Source organism: Penaeus monodon, chromosome 18 (genome assembly GCF_015228065.2).
Source record: "Penaeus monodon isolate SGIC_2016 chromosome 18, NSTDA_Pmon_1, whole genome shotgun sequence".
NCBI lineage: Eukaryota > Metazoa > Arthropoda > Malacostraca > Decapoda > Penaeidae > Penaeus > Penaeus monodon.
In genome coordinates, this window is record NC_051403.1 from 27924676 (window position 1) to 27940406 (window position 15731).

At 43.3% G+C, this 15731-nt stretch overlaps 1 protein-coding gene across 3 annotated transcripts in view; it reads right to left on the reverse strand.

Moving 5' to 3' along the window:
• LOC119584371 (late secretory pathway protein AVL9-like) overlaps positions 1–15731 on the reverse strand; it is a 67476-nt gene that overhangs the window by 8956 nt on the left and 42789 nt on the right. For 2 of the 3 annotated variants that reach the window (XM_037932947.1, XM_037932946.1), the window contains exons 2-3: positions 3740–3911; positions 1988–2056 (exon numbers count right to left, since the gene is read on the reverse strand). In XM_037932947.1, coding sequence (XP_037788875.1) covers positions 1988–2056; positions 3740–3905 — 235 coding nt within the window. In that variant the 5' untranslated portion in view covers positions 3906–3911. The remainder of the gene's footprint in view (positions 1–1987; positions 2057–3739; positions 3912–15731) is intronic. The other variant, XM_037932948.1, reaches the window with a different exon arrangement.

A 15731-nucleotide genomic window follows, 5' to 3' on the forward strand; every position in this document is an offset into this window, starting at 1 on the left:
GAGAGAGAGAGAGAGAGAGAGAGAGAGAGAGAGAGAGAGAGAGAGAGAGAGAGAGAGAGAGAGAGAGAGAGAGAGAGAGAGAGAGAGAGAGAGAGAGATTTGAGAATCCAACTACAACGGCAGCAAAACGAACACAACAGACAAACACATTCCTTTTAAAAGATATACAAAAAAAAGAAAAACAAAAATAAAAATGGGGAATAAACAAAAAGAATTAACAAGACACAACAACGACATACAGCAGATTACAATACGCAGAAGAGAAACTCGATTCATTAGCCATACCACGATTTGTTTTTAAGCTGCAAGAAAAATGAACAAAGTGTTAAAAGTCACAGTTGGGGAGAGGTGGGGGGAGGAGGGGGTAGTGAGGGGAAAAGCGGGGGGAGGGGTAGAGGAAGGGGGGAGGGGAATGGGGAGGAAGAGAGGGGGAAGGGAAAGGGGAGGAGGAGTGGTGAAGGGGGGAGGGGGTAGTGAGGGAGAAGCAGAGGATAGGGAGGGTGAGAAACAGAGGGAGAAGGGAAAAGCTGGGGAGGGGGAGAAAGAGGAGAATGGGGAGGGTGGGGGAGAGAAGATGCGATAGAAGAGAGGGAATGTAGACAAACTAAAGAAAGGAGGGAACGGTAGAGAAGGAATTGGAAGGGGAAAAGAGAGTAAGAGGAAAGGGAGAAAGAGAGTAAGAGGAAAAGAAAGAGAAAGAGAGTAAGAGGGAAGGGAGAAAGGGAGAGAGAATCTGGGCAAAGGAATAAGGTAAAGTATAGGGAGGGAATGAAGGAGGGGAATAAAGAGGAGGTAGGGACGGAGAGGGGGAAGGGAGAGGAGAGGGAGAGGAGCGGGAATGGGGAAAGGGGGGGGGGGGAGGGTTACATCCAAAACAAACTACAACGACGCGACACAAAAAGCATACAGGACAGGTAATTAGACAGAAATAGGACAAGTAGATAGATAGATAGAAAAAAAAAATATATATATATTAAATATATATACATAAATATATATATATATAATATATATATATATATATATATATATATATATATATATATAATATATATATATATATATATATATATATCTTTTTTTCTTTTTTTTTAGAAAGAGAGAGAGATAGAGAGAGAGAGAGAGAGGAAGAGAGAGACGGAGAGAGAGAGAGAGAGAGAGAGAGAGAGAGAGAGGGGAGAGAGAGAGAGAGGGAGATAAAGGAGAGGGAGAGACAGAAAAAGAGAGAAGAAGAGAGAAGAGAGAAGAGGGGAGAAAGAGAGAAGAGAGAGAGAGAGAGAGAGAGAGAGAGATGAGAGGAGAGAGAGAGAGAAAGAGAGAAGAGAGAGAGGAGAGGAGAAAGAGGAGAAGAGAGGGAGAAAAGAGAGGAGAGAGGAGAGGAGAGAGAGAGAGAGAGAGGGAGAGAGAGAGAGAGAGAGAGGAGAGAAAGAGAGAGAAAAGAGAGAGAAAGAGAGGAGAAAAGAGAGAGAGAGAGAGAGAGAGAGAGAGAGAGAGAAAGAGCAGAGAGAGAGAGGAGAGGAGAGAGAAGGAGAGAGAGAGAGAGAGAGAGTAGAGCGAGAGGAAGAGAGAGAGAGAGAGAGAGAGAGAGAGAGAAGAGAGAGGAGAGAGAGAGAGAGAAGGAGAGAGAGGAAGAGAGAGAGAAGGAGAGAGAGAGAGAGAGAGAGAGAAGGAGAGAGAGAGAGAGAGAGAGAGAGAGAGAGAGAGAGAGAGTGAGAGAGGGAGAAGGATATATATATATATATATATATATATATATATATATATATATATATATATATATATAGAGAGAGAGAGAGAGAGAGAGAGAGAGAGAGAGAGAGAGGAGGGGGGGAGGGGGAGAAAAAGGGAGGGTGTGACATGGGGTTTGGGGGAAAGAATTACGAGTTACTGAGGACCGAGGTGAGGAAAAGAAAAAAGTTGGAAAGATTAACAACACATAAACAGCTTTTTCCTTCCACAGACATCAACACAAGGCCAAAAAACCAACCGTCGTCGTCTGCCTCAGCATCTTCTGTCGTTTGAGAGGTCACGGCCTCGTCTTGCGCCGCCTGGTCATCTGGAACGACAAGCCGGGCTGGGTCACGGCGGGGCCAAAGGGGGCGGAGCTTGCGACAGGCCAAGGGGTTACGGAGTTAAGTGTTTTTTTTTTTCTTTAGTTGATGTGCTGCAGGCATGGTATTTTTTGTTGCGTTATGCATGTGGTATCTTTTATTCGTCTTTTATTTGCGTGTTGTTATTAATTAGGGAATATTTGTCTTCTGTTCCGATTTTTGCGTGTGTTGTGAATTTTGCTGCGTTTCCGTGGGTTAAAGGATTTTAGCGTTATCAGTGGGTTACGGCTGTGTCATTTCATTTGTTTTTGCTCCCTTGCGGATAGGTTACTATTTATATTTCTTTGTTTCGTTCTCATATTTTGCCACGTCTTTGTTCTTGTTGCAAAGAATTTAGTTTACGTTTTTATGGCAAATGTTGTTTTTGTTGATTTCTCTGCTGCGTTACGAATACGACGTTTTGAAAAAAGAAAAAAAAAGAAAAGAAAAAAAAAATGTGTGATATATTACGGGTGAACTGTGGTAACGGATTTTTGTGCACGCTTTGTGACATCCTGTTTTGGGGACGTCACGAGCGTACTTGTAATTTCCATCTTTATTGCTATCATTATCTTGGACGAGGTTTTAACGGTTTTTAACGATTTTCCGTTGTTTATCCTTTTTCAAGAATTCAAAATTTCAATAGTTATCTTTATCGAATTGCATCCAGTTTCAGGAATACTACCTCGTCAGATATGGAAAAATACAATAAAGAAAAAAATGGGTATTAATGCATGTTGCAGTGACGTTGAGAAAGCAGTAAATAAACGAATTATGGCATTAATAAAGAAAGTAAATTTATGTGTTAGGAGAAAGAAGAGAACGTCATATATTAAAAAAGAGAAAAGGTAATATTTAAAATATATATATATATCGAAATATATAAATAAAATGAATAACTATGAAAATAAATATATGGTAAAAGATACACTGTATGAATTAACCTCTATATCTACAATATATACAGCTAAAATTGCATCTAATTCTTAAAATCATTATTTACAATTGCTGCCAAAGTGAATCTAAAAAAATATATATACAAGTTTATATGATTACTGAATCTAGAAAAAAGTGATATTTACAGATTGTGGACTAGAAGGACATATAGAAAAATATATATTTCAAGAACTATTTGCATGACACTCAAAGAAAAAATGAAAAAAATAAACACATATATCTGCCTATCTATCTATCTATACATACATATATATACATACGCATATATACATACATACATACATTCACACATTCTCTCTCTCTCTCTTTCACTATATCTAGAGAGAGAGAGAGAGAGAGAGAGAGAGAGAGAGAGAGAGAGAGAGAGAGAGAGAGAGAGAGAGAGAGAGAGAGGATATATATATATATATATATATATATATATATATATAGAGAGAGAGAGAGAGAGAGAGAGAGAGGAGAGATAGAGAGATAGAGAGAAAGAGAGAAAGAGAGAGAGAGATAAAGAGATAGAGAAAGAGAGAGAGTGGAGAGATAGAGAGATCGAGAGAAAGAGAGAGAGAGAGACTAAGAAAAACACAGAAGCACACACACTTAATTTACCTTCCCTACCCCCTCCCTCCCTCTCCCAACCCCTCCCTCTCCCAACCCCTCCCTCCCCCTCCCTCTCCCCCCTCCCTCCCTCCTCTCACCAGCAGTTGGAGAGTCAGTGGTGTCCGAATTCTCGGCCGCTTCTTCGGTTCCGGCTTCCTGTGCTGCCGCGGGAAGTTGAGCTTCGCCTTCCTCTGCTGCCGCCACTGCCACCGCGACTGCCACCACCAGCATTGTCGCCACAACCATGCGCCAGAAGCTCATCATGTTTGTCTGTTGGAAGGAGGAGAGGAAAAAATTAGACAAGGAAGTCAAGAAGATGAGGATTCGAACATCCATTTTTTGTAACAATAAATACTATACTAATAATGATTTATAATGACACTGAAGATATTCAAAGCGAAATTGGTTATGCTCATAAGTGATAATAGAATCCAAAATCGTAATATGGATAATGACAGTAAAATCCACGTACAAATGAGATTAAATTCGTATATATTTGTACAAAGGTACATACGTTAACACAAACACGGTAGACAGACAAACAGACAAACAGAAACCAACTACCCATCCTCGCACCATATATTTCTCTCTTAAATTATCATTCCAGACTTATTAAAACAAACAAACAAACTCACACACCATAATGTACCCTCACTCTTTGATCACCAAAATAAATAATGAATTCTACACCCAATGACGTCATAAAAAAAACAGGGAGAAGGAGTGAGAGAGAAAAAAAGGAAAAAAGAAAATGAATATAAAATTGCTGTTAAAATGTCGATCTATTTCGCCCTAAAAATGGACTACAGTTTGTCAGGCTTTGTTGTTTTGTTAGGGAGGGGGGTGGGGGAGGGGGGAGGGGGCGTTGAACGTATAATGGGAGGAAGAGAAAGAGGGGGGAGGGGGGGAGGGATGTAAGGAGGGGGGGAGGGAGGAAGAGAGAAAGGGAGAGTAGGAAGGAAGAAGAGAAAAAGGGAGAGAGGGAAGGATGTAGGGGGATAGAGGGAGGGAGAAAGAGGGAGGGAGAAAGAGAGAAAGAGAGAGAGAGAGAGAGAGAGAGAGAGAGAGAGGAGAGAGAGAGAGAGAGAGAGAGGAGAGAGAGAGAGAGAGAGAGAGAGAGAGAGGAGAGAGAGATAGCGAGAGAGAGAGAGAGGAGAGAGAGAGGAAGAGACAGAGAGAGAGGAAGAGGCGGAGAGAGAGGAGGGCGAGGAGAGAGAGGAGAGAGAGGAGAGAGGAGAGAAGAGAGAGAGAGAGAGAGAGATAGAGAGAGAGAGAGAGAGAGAGAGAGAGAGAGAGAGAGAGAGAGAGCAGAGAGAGAGAGACGAGTAGAGAGAGAGAGAGAGAGAGAGAGAGATGAGAGAGAGAGAGAGCGAGAGAGAGCGAGAGAGAGAGAGAGAGAGAGAGAGAGAGAGAGAGAGAGAGAGAGGAGAGCCGAGAGAGAGGAAGAGAGCCGAGAGAGAGAGAGAGAGAGAGGAGATAGAGATAGAGAGAGAGAGAGAGCGAGAGAGAGATAGAGAGACGAGAGAGAGAGAGAGAGGAGAGAGAGAGAGAGAGAGAGAGAGAGGAGAGCAGAGAGAGAGAGCGAGAGAGAGAGAGTTCGTGAGAGAGAGAGAGCGAGAGAGAGAGCAGAGAGAGAGAGAGAGAGAGATAGAGATAGAGAGAGAGAGAGAGCGAGAGAGACAGAGAGCGAGAGAGAGAGAGCGGGAGAGCGAGACCCCCTCCGTGTGGGTCCGCCCCACAGATCGAGGCTAATAAAGCGTTTCCCCTTTTCCGCGCCTTTCCGTGCGGGTACGTCAACCGAAGGGCCAATTAATACGTAAGATAGGGATCGTCGCCTCGCCTTCTCCTGCGCTCGTTTGGTCGGAGGCGCCGCCGTGTCCCGATTCCCCTCACCCCCTTCCCCTCACCCCCTTCCCCTCCCTCCTTCCTGCCCTCTCTCTCGGCCATTCTTCACCCTTACTCTTCCTTCTCCCTGTTTCCTCCCTTCTCCTCCCTCATTCCTTCATTCTTCACTTTTCCATTTCCTCCTTTCCGTTTTCTCTCGTCATTCCTCTCCTCCTCTTTTTTTCATTCCCCCTATTGTTTCCCTTTCAATTTTCTCTATCTCCCTTCCTCTATCCCGACTCCTCTCTTCTCCCCTTTCCTACTTCCCCTTTCCCCATCCCTCTATTCCCTCATCCCCCCTTTCCTTGCCTCCCCCTATTCACCCTCACCCTCCCTATCCCTATTTCCCCCCTTCATCACTCACCTCTTCACCTCTTCCACGCCTCCCTTCCTCTTTCTCCTCCTCTTACCTCACCTCCCCCTTCACCCTCCTTTCCCCCTTCCATCACCCTTACCTCTCCCACTCCCTCCATCGTCTCCCTCCCCTCCCCCATCTCTCCCCTCACCCCCCTTCACACATCAACCCCCCCGACGTCCGACGGTGACATCAACCTGGAAACGAACGCGGTACGTCAGGTCAGTGACTTCGATTTGGGTCACTCGTTAGCGCGCACGTCACAAGCGAAGTAGATCAGCCGCGAAGGACATGTGGCAACGTCGCACTTGCAGGGCCGGATTCTTGTCGTGTTGACTTTAAAAAAATAGATTAGCTTTAATCTATTTTATTTATAATATGATTATTGTTATTTTTTAATAATCGCCATTTTTTCTATCTTTGTCCTTCGTTCAATATATATTTTTTAGAATCACTTTATCATTACAATCATGTTTTTTTCTTCTAAGCGCTGATGCAATGCCTTTGCAACGAGTGGGCAATCCTGTCTATATCTCGGCCGTGTTGAAATTCTGATTTCTTGCAATATGGCAAGGGACCGTGTAATCTGAAACAGAATTATTTCAACATTCGCTTGTACTTTATCAATGTTGTAATTGTACTTGCTACACTGAGAGAGAGAGAGAGAGAGAGAGAGAGAGAGAGAGAGAGAGAGAGAGAGAGAGAGAGAGAGAGACAGAGAGAGAGAGAGAGAGAGAGAGGGAGAGAGAGAGAGAAGAAACACACACACCACACACACACAAACACACACACACACACACACACACACACACACACACACACACACACACACACACACACACACACCACCGCACACACACACACACACACACACAAGACAAGTTGAGGAGAGAGAAGTTAGAGAGAGAGAGAAGAGAGAGGGGAGAGAGAGAGAGAGAGAGAGAGAGAGAGAGAGAGAGAGAGAGAGAGAGAGAGAGAGAGAGAGAGAGAGAGAGAAGGAAAGAGTCAATCGACAACGCATTCTCTATTTCCTCGAATAAACATAAAAAGGAAAGGAAGAAATGAGGGAAGAGAGAGAGAAAGAGAAACAGACAAACAGACACACTGAGTAAAATTCAGAGACCTCAACGCTGCCTCAAGTAGACCACGAGAAGGCCTGATCATTAAAGAAAACGGAGTGCGCCGCTTCGATGGAAGACCAAAGAAAATAAATTACTTTTTATCTATCTTTCACAACACATTTTTTTTTCGGTTACAACTCAGCGCATATTTGGTTCCTAAATATAGTCTGCACGGCGCCTCAGACGTTCATATAGTTCAAGGCTATTAAACATACGATATTATTAAAAGATACGTGACCTTATCTCATAACATGACCAAATTACATTGTGTGACATTTCTCCTCGTTAAACAAATGTTATTAATAATCTAGATAGACTAGATTATGTTGACAGTGATACTGATGACGGTTATCCAAATCAAAATAATATATAGGGCACTCATATATGGGTGACGACAGTAGTAGTAATAATGAAAATACTGGTCTACATATATCTTTTGGAATGTGTGTCTGTTCGGCTGTACAATAGAATTTAGATGACAGAAAGATGTCGATCTTTTTCAGGACACTTTTGCTAAAGTAACATATTAACTACAAAATAACACCATTTGGTCACGATCGACATGCACACATGACGTGGTTCTTATGTATGTCTGTACGCATGTATGTAAACACAATACAAACACATAAACACCACACACACACACACACACACACACACACACACACACACACACACACACACACACACATACACACACACACACACACACACACATACAACCAAGGATATATATATATATATATATATATATAATATATAATATATATATAATAATAATAATTATATATATATATATATATATATATATATATATATATATATATATATATATATATATATATATATATACAATTGTTAATATCAATATTCGCCTGTCGCCCTCGCCTCTCGGATCTGCTTCCTCTTGAAGAGAAGAAATGGCCCATCTCAGCCCGAGCCTTTCTCTCTCCCGAATGAACTAGTGGCCGCCAGGGTCACGTAGGAAGAGCCCAGGGAGTGAATGCAGCGACGGTATGATGTGGTATGAGCGTCCTAAGTTAACACACTGATGAGGGCAGCGTGCGTATGATGTGGTATGAGCGTCCTAAGTTAAGACATTGATGTGGGCGTCGGTATTATCATAAAAAGGTGGGGGGGGGGGCTGGCTGGAGGATGTTTGAAGGTAGTATTAATAATAGTAGTAGTGTAGGAGTTACAGTAGTACTAATAGTAGTGGCAGTTATAGAAGTGGTAATAGTTTTAGTAGTAGTAGTGGTGGTAGGAAAGGTAGTCGTAGTAGAGGTAGTGGTGGTAGTGGTAGTAATAGTAATAATAATAATAATGATAGTAGTAGTAGTAATAGTAGTAGTAGTAGTAGTAGTAGTAGTAGTTGTTGTTGTTGTTGTTTTTGTTGTTCTACTACAACTAGTACTGACAAAAAACAATGATACCAACAAACGAAAATAACGCAATGGAAAAATTGATAAGGCAGGAGAAGGAGGAAGAAGAATTTAAGATGAATGAATACAAATAGGAATAGGAGGAAGAAAGAGGAAAGGGAGAAGAGAATGTAATGAAAGAAAGGGAAAAGAAGGAGAAGAACAGAAAAAATAACAAAGCGAAGAAGAGACAACGATGCGAAAGACGAAAAAGAAAAATAGATAACATAAGAAGGAAAACAAAGAAGAAAAGAAGTAACAGACGAGAATAACGAAGAACAAAGCAAAAAAAAAAAAAAAAGCAAGAGGCGACCGAAGGGGAAACGGAAATAGGAGAAGATAAAGGGAAAAAATAAAATAAAAATAACATTAAAGAAAAAAAAACGAAAAAAGAAAGAGTAGAGACAAGTGATAGGATAGAAAGAAGAAGAAGAAGGAAAAGAAGACGAATGCGAAGAAAAGAGACAAGAAGGGAAAGATAATAAGGAGTAAGAACTAAAAGGCAAGAGCGCGTTTTTTTTGGGGGGGTGGGGGTGGGGGTGGGAGTGGGCTCACCTGTAACGTGAGTCATGAGGAAGGGGGGAAGGGGGGAAGGGGGAAGGGGGGAAGGGGGGAGAGGAGTGGGAGGGAGGGAGGGAGGGAGGAGGAGGAGGAGGAGGAGGAGGAGGAGGAGGAGGACGAAGAGGAGGAAGAAGAGGAGAAAGGAGAGGAGGAAGATTAGGAGGAGGAAGAAGAGGAGGAAGAAGAGGAATAATAATAATAATAAGAGGAAGAAGAAGAGGAGGATAAAAGAGGGTGTGAAGGGGACAGGACGAGGAGGCAGCGGATTGTGTGAAGGGCGGGGGAGGATGAGAGGGGAGAAAAAGAGGGGAAGCGAAAGAGGAGAAGGGAAAGAGAAAGGAAAGAGATGATAGAAGGGTTATGCACAGATAAAAAAAAACATATTTACTTTATATCTCATGTTATTATACTGTACAGAAAAAAAACGAGAGAAAAGAGAAGAACAACGAAACAAACGGACAAAAAAAGAGAAAAAAAAACAAACATAACGACAAACAAGCAAACAAACAAACGAACTGCACATCATACTTATATATCTCATAATCCAAGTATGTAAGTGACACACGCGTGATGCATCGATCTATTCAACTAACAAACACTTGCGCAGCAGCGGGATGGAGAGAGAGAGAGAGAGAAAAAAAGAATTGCAACGAGAAAAAACAACGACAACAAAAGTTAACGAGGCTAAGCAAGATGAGGGGAAGGGGGAGGTGGGGGGGGGAGGGGGCCGAGAGAAAAGTTGGGATGGAGGGAGAGGGAAAAAGGGGAGGAGAGGGAGGGAGGGAGGGAGGGAGGAGGGAGGGAGAGGGAGGGAGGGAGAGGGAGGGAGAGGGAGGGAGGGAGAGGGAGGGAGGAGAGAGAGAGAGAGAGAGAGAGAGAGAGAGAGAGAGAGAGAGAGAGAGAGAGAGAGAGAGAGAGAGAGAGAGAGAGAGAGAGAGAGAGGAGAGAGACGAGAGAGAGACAGAGAGAGAGAGAGAGAGAGAGAGAGAGAGAGAGAGAGAGAGAGAGAGAGAGAGAGAAATAGGAGAGATAGAGATAGATAGATAGATATATATATAGAGAGAGAGGAGAGAGATATATAGATAGACAGACAGATAAATAGACAGATAGAGGGAGAGAGCACCCAAATAAAGAGACACAGAGAGTACAGAGAAGGAGAGAGAGGGGGGGAAGGAGGAGGAGGCAGAAGGGGTTAGGGTGGGAGTACATGGATGAAGCGGGGGGGGGGGGGGGCGACGGCGCCGTCCCTCGCTCATGACTCATTCCTCCATGGGTGGGGGTGGGGGGGGAGGGAGTGGGGCTCAGAAGGGGAGGAGAGGAGGGGCCAGCAGGGGTGAGGGGGGTAAGTGAGGAAGGGGGGAAGGAGGGGGGGTAGGAGTGAGAAGAGGGAGGAAAGTGGAGGGCGGGAGGAGAGTGGAGGAGGAGAGTGGGTGAGGAGAGTGGGGGAGGAGAGTGGGGGGAGAAGGGGGGAGGAGAGTGGGGGAGGAGAGTGGGGGGAGAAGGGGGGAGGAGAGTGGGGTGGGAGAAGGGGAGAACTGGGAGGGTCTGGAGGAGGAGGAGGGCGAGGAGAGAGGAGAGGAGAGAAGGGGGTGGGGGAGCAGTGTCGGGAAGGGGGGCGGGGGGTTTTTAAAACGGGTTTTGGGGTGGTGTGGGGTCGTTGGTTTTGGGGGGTTTGTGGGTGGTATTAAAGGGCATTGGCTTTGAAGTTGTTTTTTTGTCATTAATGGGTTTCTTGCCGAACGAATGTTTATTATAGTTCAAACAAAAAGTAATTTTTTTTAACAAAATATAAAAAATTTTAAACAAACACAACAATATAAATGATTATATAATATAATAAAAATAAAACAAAAAATAATTATATTATGGATAAAATATATATATAATATATTAATATATATATATATATAATATATATATATAGAATATATATATAAAATAATATAAATATATATATATATAATATATCAAATATGTGTTTTGGCAATAGGTATGTAGTAAATATACATATATAGAATAAAAAAAAAAAAAAACACAAACATATGGTGTGTGTGTGTGGAGATGTATAAAATATATATATAGAAAAAATAAACAACAACACACACACACAAAAACACACACACACAAGATATAATATATAGATTATATATATATATATATAATAAAAGGAATAATATAACAAAAACACACACACACACCACAAATATATATATAGAGATATATATATATAAATATATAGATAATATATATATACAAAAAAAAAAAATATTAATATATATTTATCGATAGAGAATATATATATATAATATAAATATATATATATATATGTTATAATATAGTAATAATATTATAAGATATAATAATATAATATATAATAATAATAAGTTTATAAAATATAAGTATATATATATTAATATAGAAAAAATTAAGATATATAAATATATATAATAAAATACTATGAAATATTTAAATTTGTATAAAAAAAAATTATTTAAATTTATTAAAAAATAAATATATAATATATAATCATATTATATAATACACACATAATATATTCTCTCTCTCTCTCTCTCTCTCTCCTTCTCCTCTCTCCTCTCTCTCTCTCCCTCTCTCTCTCTCTCTCTCTCTCTCTCTCTCTCTCTCTCTCTCTCTCTCTCTCTCTCTCTCTCTCTCTCTCTCTCTCTCTCTCTCTGTGACTGGGGGTAGAGAGCAGGAGGAGGGAAATCCCCCCCCCCTCCTCGCCTACCAGAAGGGAAGTAGGAAGAAAGTGGTAAAAAACATAGGGGGGGCGGGGGTGGGATGGAAGGAAACAGGATGAGGGTGGGAGGCGGCAGAGGAAGGGAGAGGGGAGAGGAGGAGAGCGGAAAAGGGGAAAGGGGAAGAAGGAAGGAGGAAGAGATGGGGAATAGGGCGAGGCTAGGATGAAATGGAAGAGGAAGGAAGGGGAAAAAGAGAAGAAATGAAAAGAAAAGGGGAGGGAAAGATGCAGCGTCAGGGAAAGGCAAATAAGAGGGTGGAAAAGGAGAGAGGAAGAAGAAGGAACACGAAGAGAAGGGGAAGCAGAAAATACTGAAAATAGAGACGGGATAGGGAGGGAAGGAAGGAGCAGGGGGAAGGAGAGGAGGAGGAAGGGTAAGGGGAAAGGGAAATGGAAAGGGGAAAGAAGGAAGGGAAAGGGGAAAGAGGGAAGGGAAAGGCGAAAGAGGAAGTGAAAGGGGGAAAGGCAAGTAGAGAGGAAGAGAGAGGGGGAAAAGAAGGAAAAGAGGAGAAAGGAGGAAAAGAGGAGAAAGGAGGAAAAGAAGGAAAAGAAGAGAGAGGGCGGAAGGGGGAAGGGGCGAGGGAAAGGGAGGAAGGGGCGAAGGGGGAAGGGGGGAAGGGGGGGAGGGGGAAGGGGGCGGCGACGGCGTCCGGCCGACTCCGAGACTCCGAGACTCCGAGACTCCGAGACTCCGAGACTCCGAGACTCCGAGACTCCGAGACTCCGAGAATCCGAGACTCCGAGACTCCGAGACTCCGAGACTCCGAGAATCCGAGACTCCGAGCGGCCTCCTGGTTCGGCCGCGACGACAGCTGAGGCGGGGATCTTGCTGCTGTTGATCTGCCTTCGCTGCGTCTGGCGAAGGGGGGAGAAGAGGGGGAGAAGAGGGGGGGAGAAGAGGGGGGAGAAGAGGGGGAGAAGAGAGGAGGAGAAAGGGGGAGAAGAGAGGAGGAGAAGAGGGGGAGAAGAGGAGAAGGAAGAGGGGGGGAGAAGAGGGGAAGGAGAGGGAGGGAGAAAGAGGGGGAAGAAGAGGGAGGGAGAAGAGGGGGAAAGAGGGGGAGAAGAGAGGGGAGAAGAGGGGAGAGATGAAGGGAGGGAGAAGAGGGGAGAAGAGGGAGGGAGAAGAGGGGGAGAAGAGGGGGAGAAGAGAGGAGGAGAAGAGGGGAAGGAGAGGGAGGGAGAAGAGGGGAGAAGAGGGAGGGAGAAGAGGGGGAGAAGAGAGGAGGAGGAGAGGGAGAGAAGAGGGGGAGAGAAGAGGGGGGAGAAGAAGGGGAGAAGAAGAGGGGGAGAGAAGAAGAGGAGAGAAGAAGAGAGAGGATGATTGAAGAGAGGGGGAAGAGGAGGAGGAGGAGGAAGGAGAGAACGGGGAAGAGGAAGAAGGAAAAAAATAGGGGAGGTGAAAATACGGGAGGAATAAGAGAGGTAAATAAATGGGAAGGACAGGAAATAAGGAAGAATGAGAATAAGAGAGACGATGGGAGGAGAAGAATGAAAGAGGAAAGAGGCAAGAAGATAGAAGATGAGAGGGAGAGAGAGAGGAGAAGAAGAAAATGAGGACAGAAGAATAAAGGAGAAGATAGAAAAGAAAAAGGTAGATAGAGAAATAAAGTAGAGGAAAAAAGAAAGAAGAAGAGAGAGAAAAGAGATAGGAAATGCAACTGCGAGCATATTTTTGCAACAGCCGTTTCACATTGCAGAGAAAGGAGATGGAAAAGAAGGAAAGAAAAATGAATAAAAGAAAAATCTTGGACGATGAAAGGAAGAGAGGTGAGGTGGAGAAAGATTGGAGATAGAGAGAGATGGAAGATATGGATGAAATGGAAGCAGAATGAGAGTAAAGGAGAGAGGAAGAGGAGAAGAAACGGGGTAGATATGGAAATGGCAGGAGGAAGGAAAATCGAGGAGGAAAAGCAGAATTTAGAAAGAAGAGACGGAGATATGGAAGAGAGAGAGAGAGAAAGAAAGAAAGAAAAAAACACATCATTGGAAAGAAAAAGAAAAGGGCTAAGAGAGAGTAAATTCCTTCATACTTTTGATCATTCTATCTCCCCCTCCTCCCCCTCCCACCCTCTCTCCCCCGCCCTTCCTTTCCCGTACTTTTCCCTTCTCCCAACTCCTCCCCCCCTCACGTTCCCATCACCCCCCCTCATCGTACGTTCCCTCCCCCTCCCCTCCTCCTTCTACGTTCTCCTCTCCCTCCCCTCCTCCCCCTCTACGTTCAATTCCCCTCCCCTCCTCCCTTCCCTTTCCTCCCTCTCTTCCCCCTCTACGTTCCCTTCTCCCCTCATTTCTCTCTTCCCCTCTCCTCTCCTCCCTCCCCCCACCCTCCACTGATGACGTCACGTATCTCGTTTAATGAGACGTTTAATCAACGCTCACCCTCCCTCCCCTCCCTCCCTCCTCCCTTAACATCCCTCTCCTCTCCTCCCCCTTTCTACCCCCCCCCCCCTTCCATCAAATAATGCACGCACTTACTCTGAGAAACAGCTGATTAGACGCTGCGATACTAATAGCAGGCGGAGGGAAGGGAGGGTGGAGGGAGGAATTGGGACGGAAGGGGAGGGGAGAGCGAGAGAGAGGCGAAAGGAAAGATATATATATATATATATATATATATATATATATATATATATATATATATATATATATGTATACACATATATATATGTGTGTGTGTGTGTGTGTGTTGTGTGTGTGTGTGTGTGTGTGTGTGGTGTGTGTGTGTGTGTGTGTGTGTGTGTGTGTGTGTGTGTGTGTGTACATTTATATGTGTATATACATTTGCACACACACACACACACACACACACACACACACACACACACACACACACACACACACCACACACACATATATATATATATATATATATATATATATATATATATATATATATATATATATATATACTATATATATAAAGAGGCACGGAGATAAATAGATAAACAGAAAGATAGATTGAAAATGAGAGAGAGGAGGGGGAGGAGGAAGAGAAGGAAAGAGAGAGAGAGAGAGAGAAAGAGAGAGAGAGAGAGGAGAGAGAGAGAGAGAGAGAGAGAGAGAGAGAGAGAGAGAGAGAGAGAGAGAGAGAGAGAGAGAGAGAGAGAGAGAGAGAGAGAGAGAGAGAGAGAGAGAGAGAGAGAGAGAGTGAGAGAGAGAGAGTGAGAGAGAGAGAGAGAGAGACGCGCACAGACACACACACACACACACACACACACACACACACACACACACACACACACACAAACACACACACACAAACACACACAAACACACACAAACACGCACACATATTCATACATAGTTTGTTGTGTATGTCTATGTACATATATAAATCTACAGACTAAAGTTGGCGAGACACGACTGTGAACAGCATTACCATAACAAGGTAAAACGAACAACAAAATAACAAAGAAGTCACAGCACAAACCGCACCACACAATGTGCTAACAGTAATGGTGTTGAAGAACATATCAGTTACAGGAAAAGCGGAATGATAGGTAATATTAATGGTAATAATGTTGACGATAAAGCGACTAATTTTCCGCTACTATTACTACTGATGAAGATGGTGCTTATGATGACACTTGAACTATTTATTCCGATAATAACCTCTGCTACTAGAACAACAGTTACCATTAGGAATAATTATATAATATCAATGATTATTCTATCCCTCGGAATGATATACTTCCAGATTTTGATAATGTCCACAAGCACATTCCAAAATTTCCGTTTCATTTCGTAACCTGACACACTTTTTTCACACAGTCCAGTTCATCATTCCTATATCACGCAAAACCTACACTGGTATATAGAATTTCACAAAAGCAAAACATATCACGATCGGATTAAATAACTTCAAAATCACACATCAATATCATTTTTTAAAGCACCATCAGCGCCAACGCCTCGATTGATCAAAGTCACTTCAGTCAGCACTCGGCCGCGACTCCCTCCTGGCGCTTGACCTCTGCTGACCTATCGGGA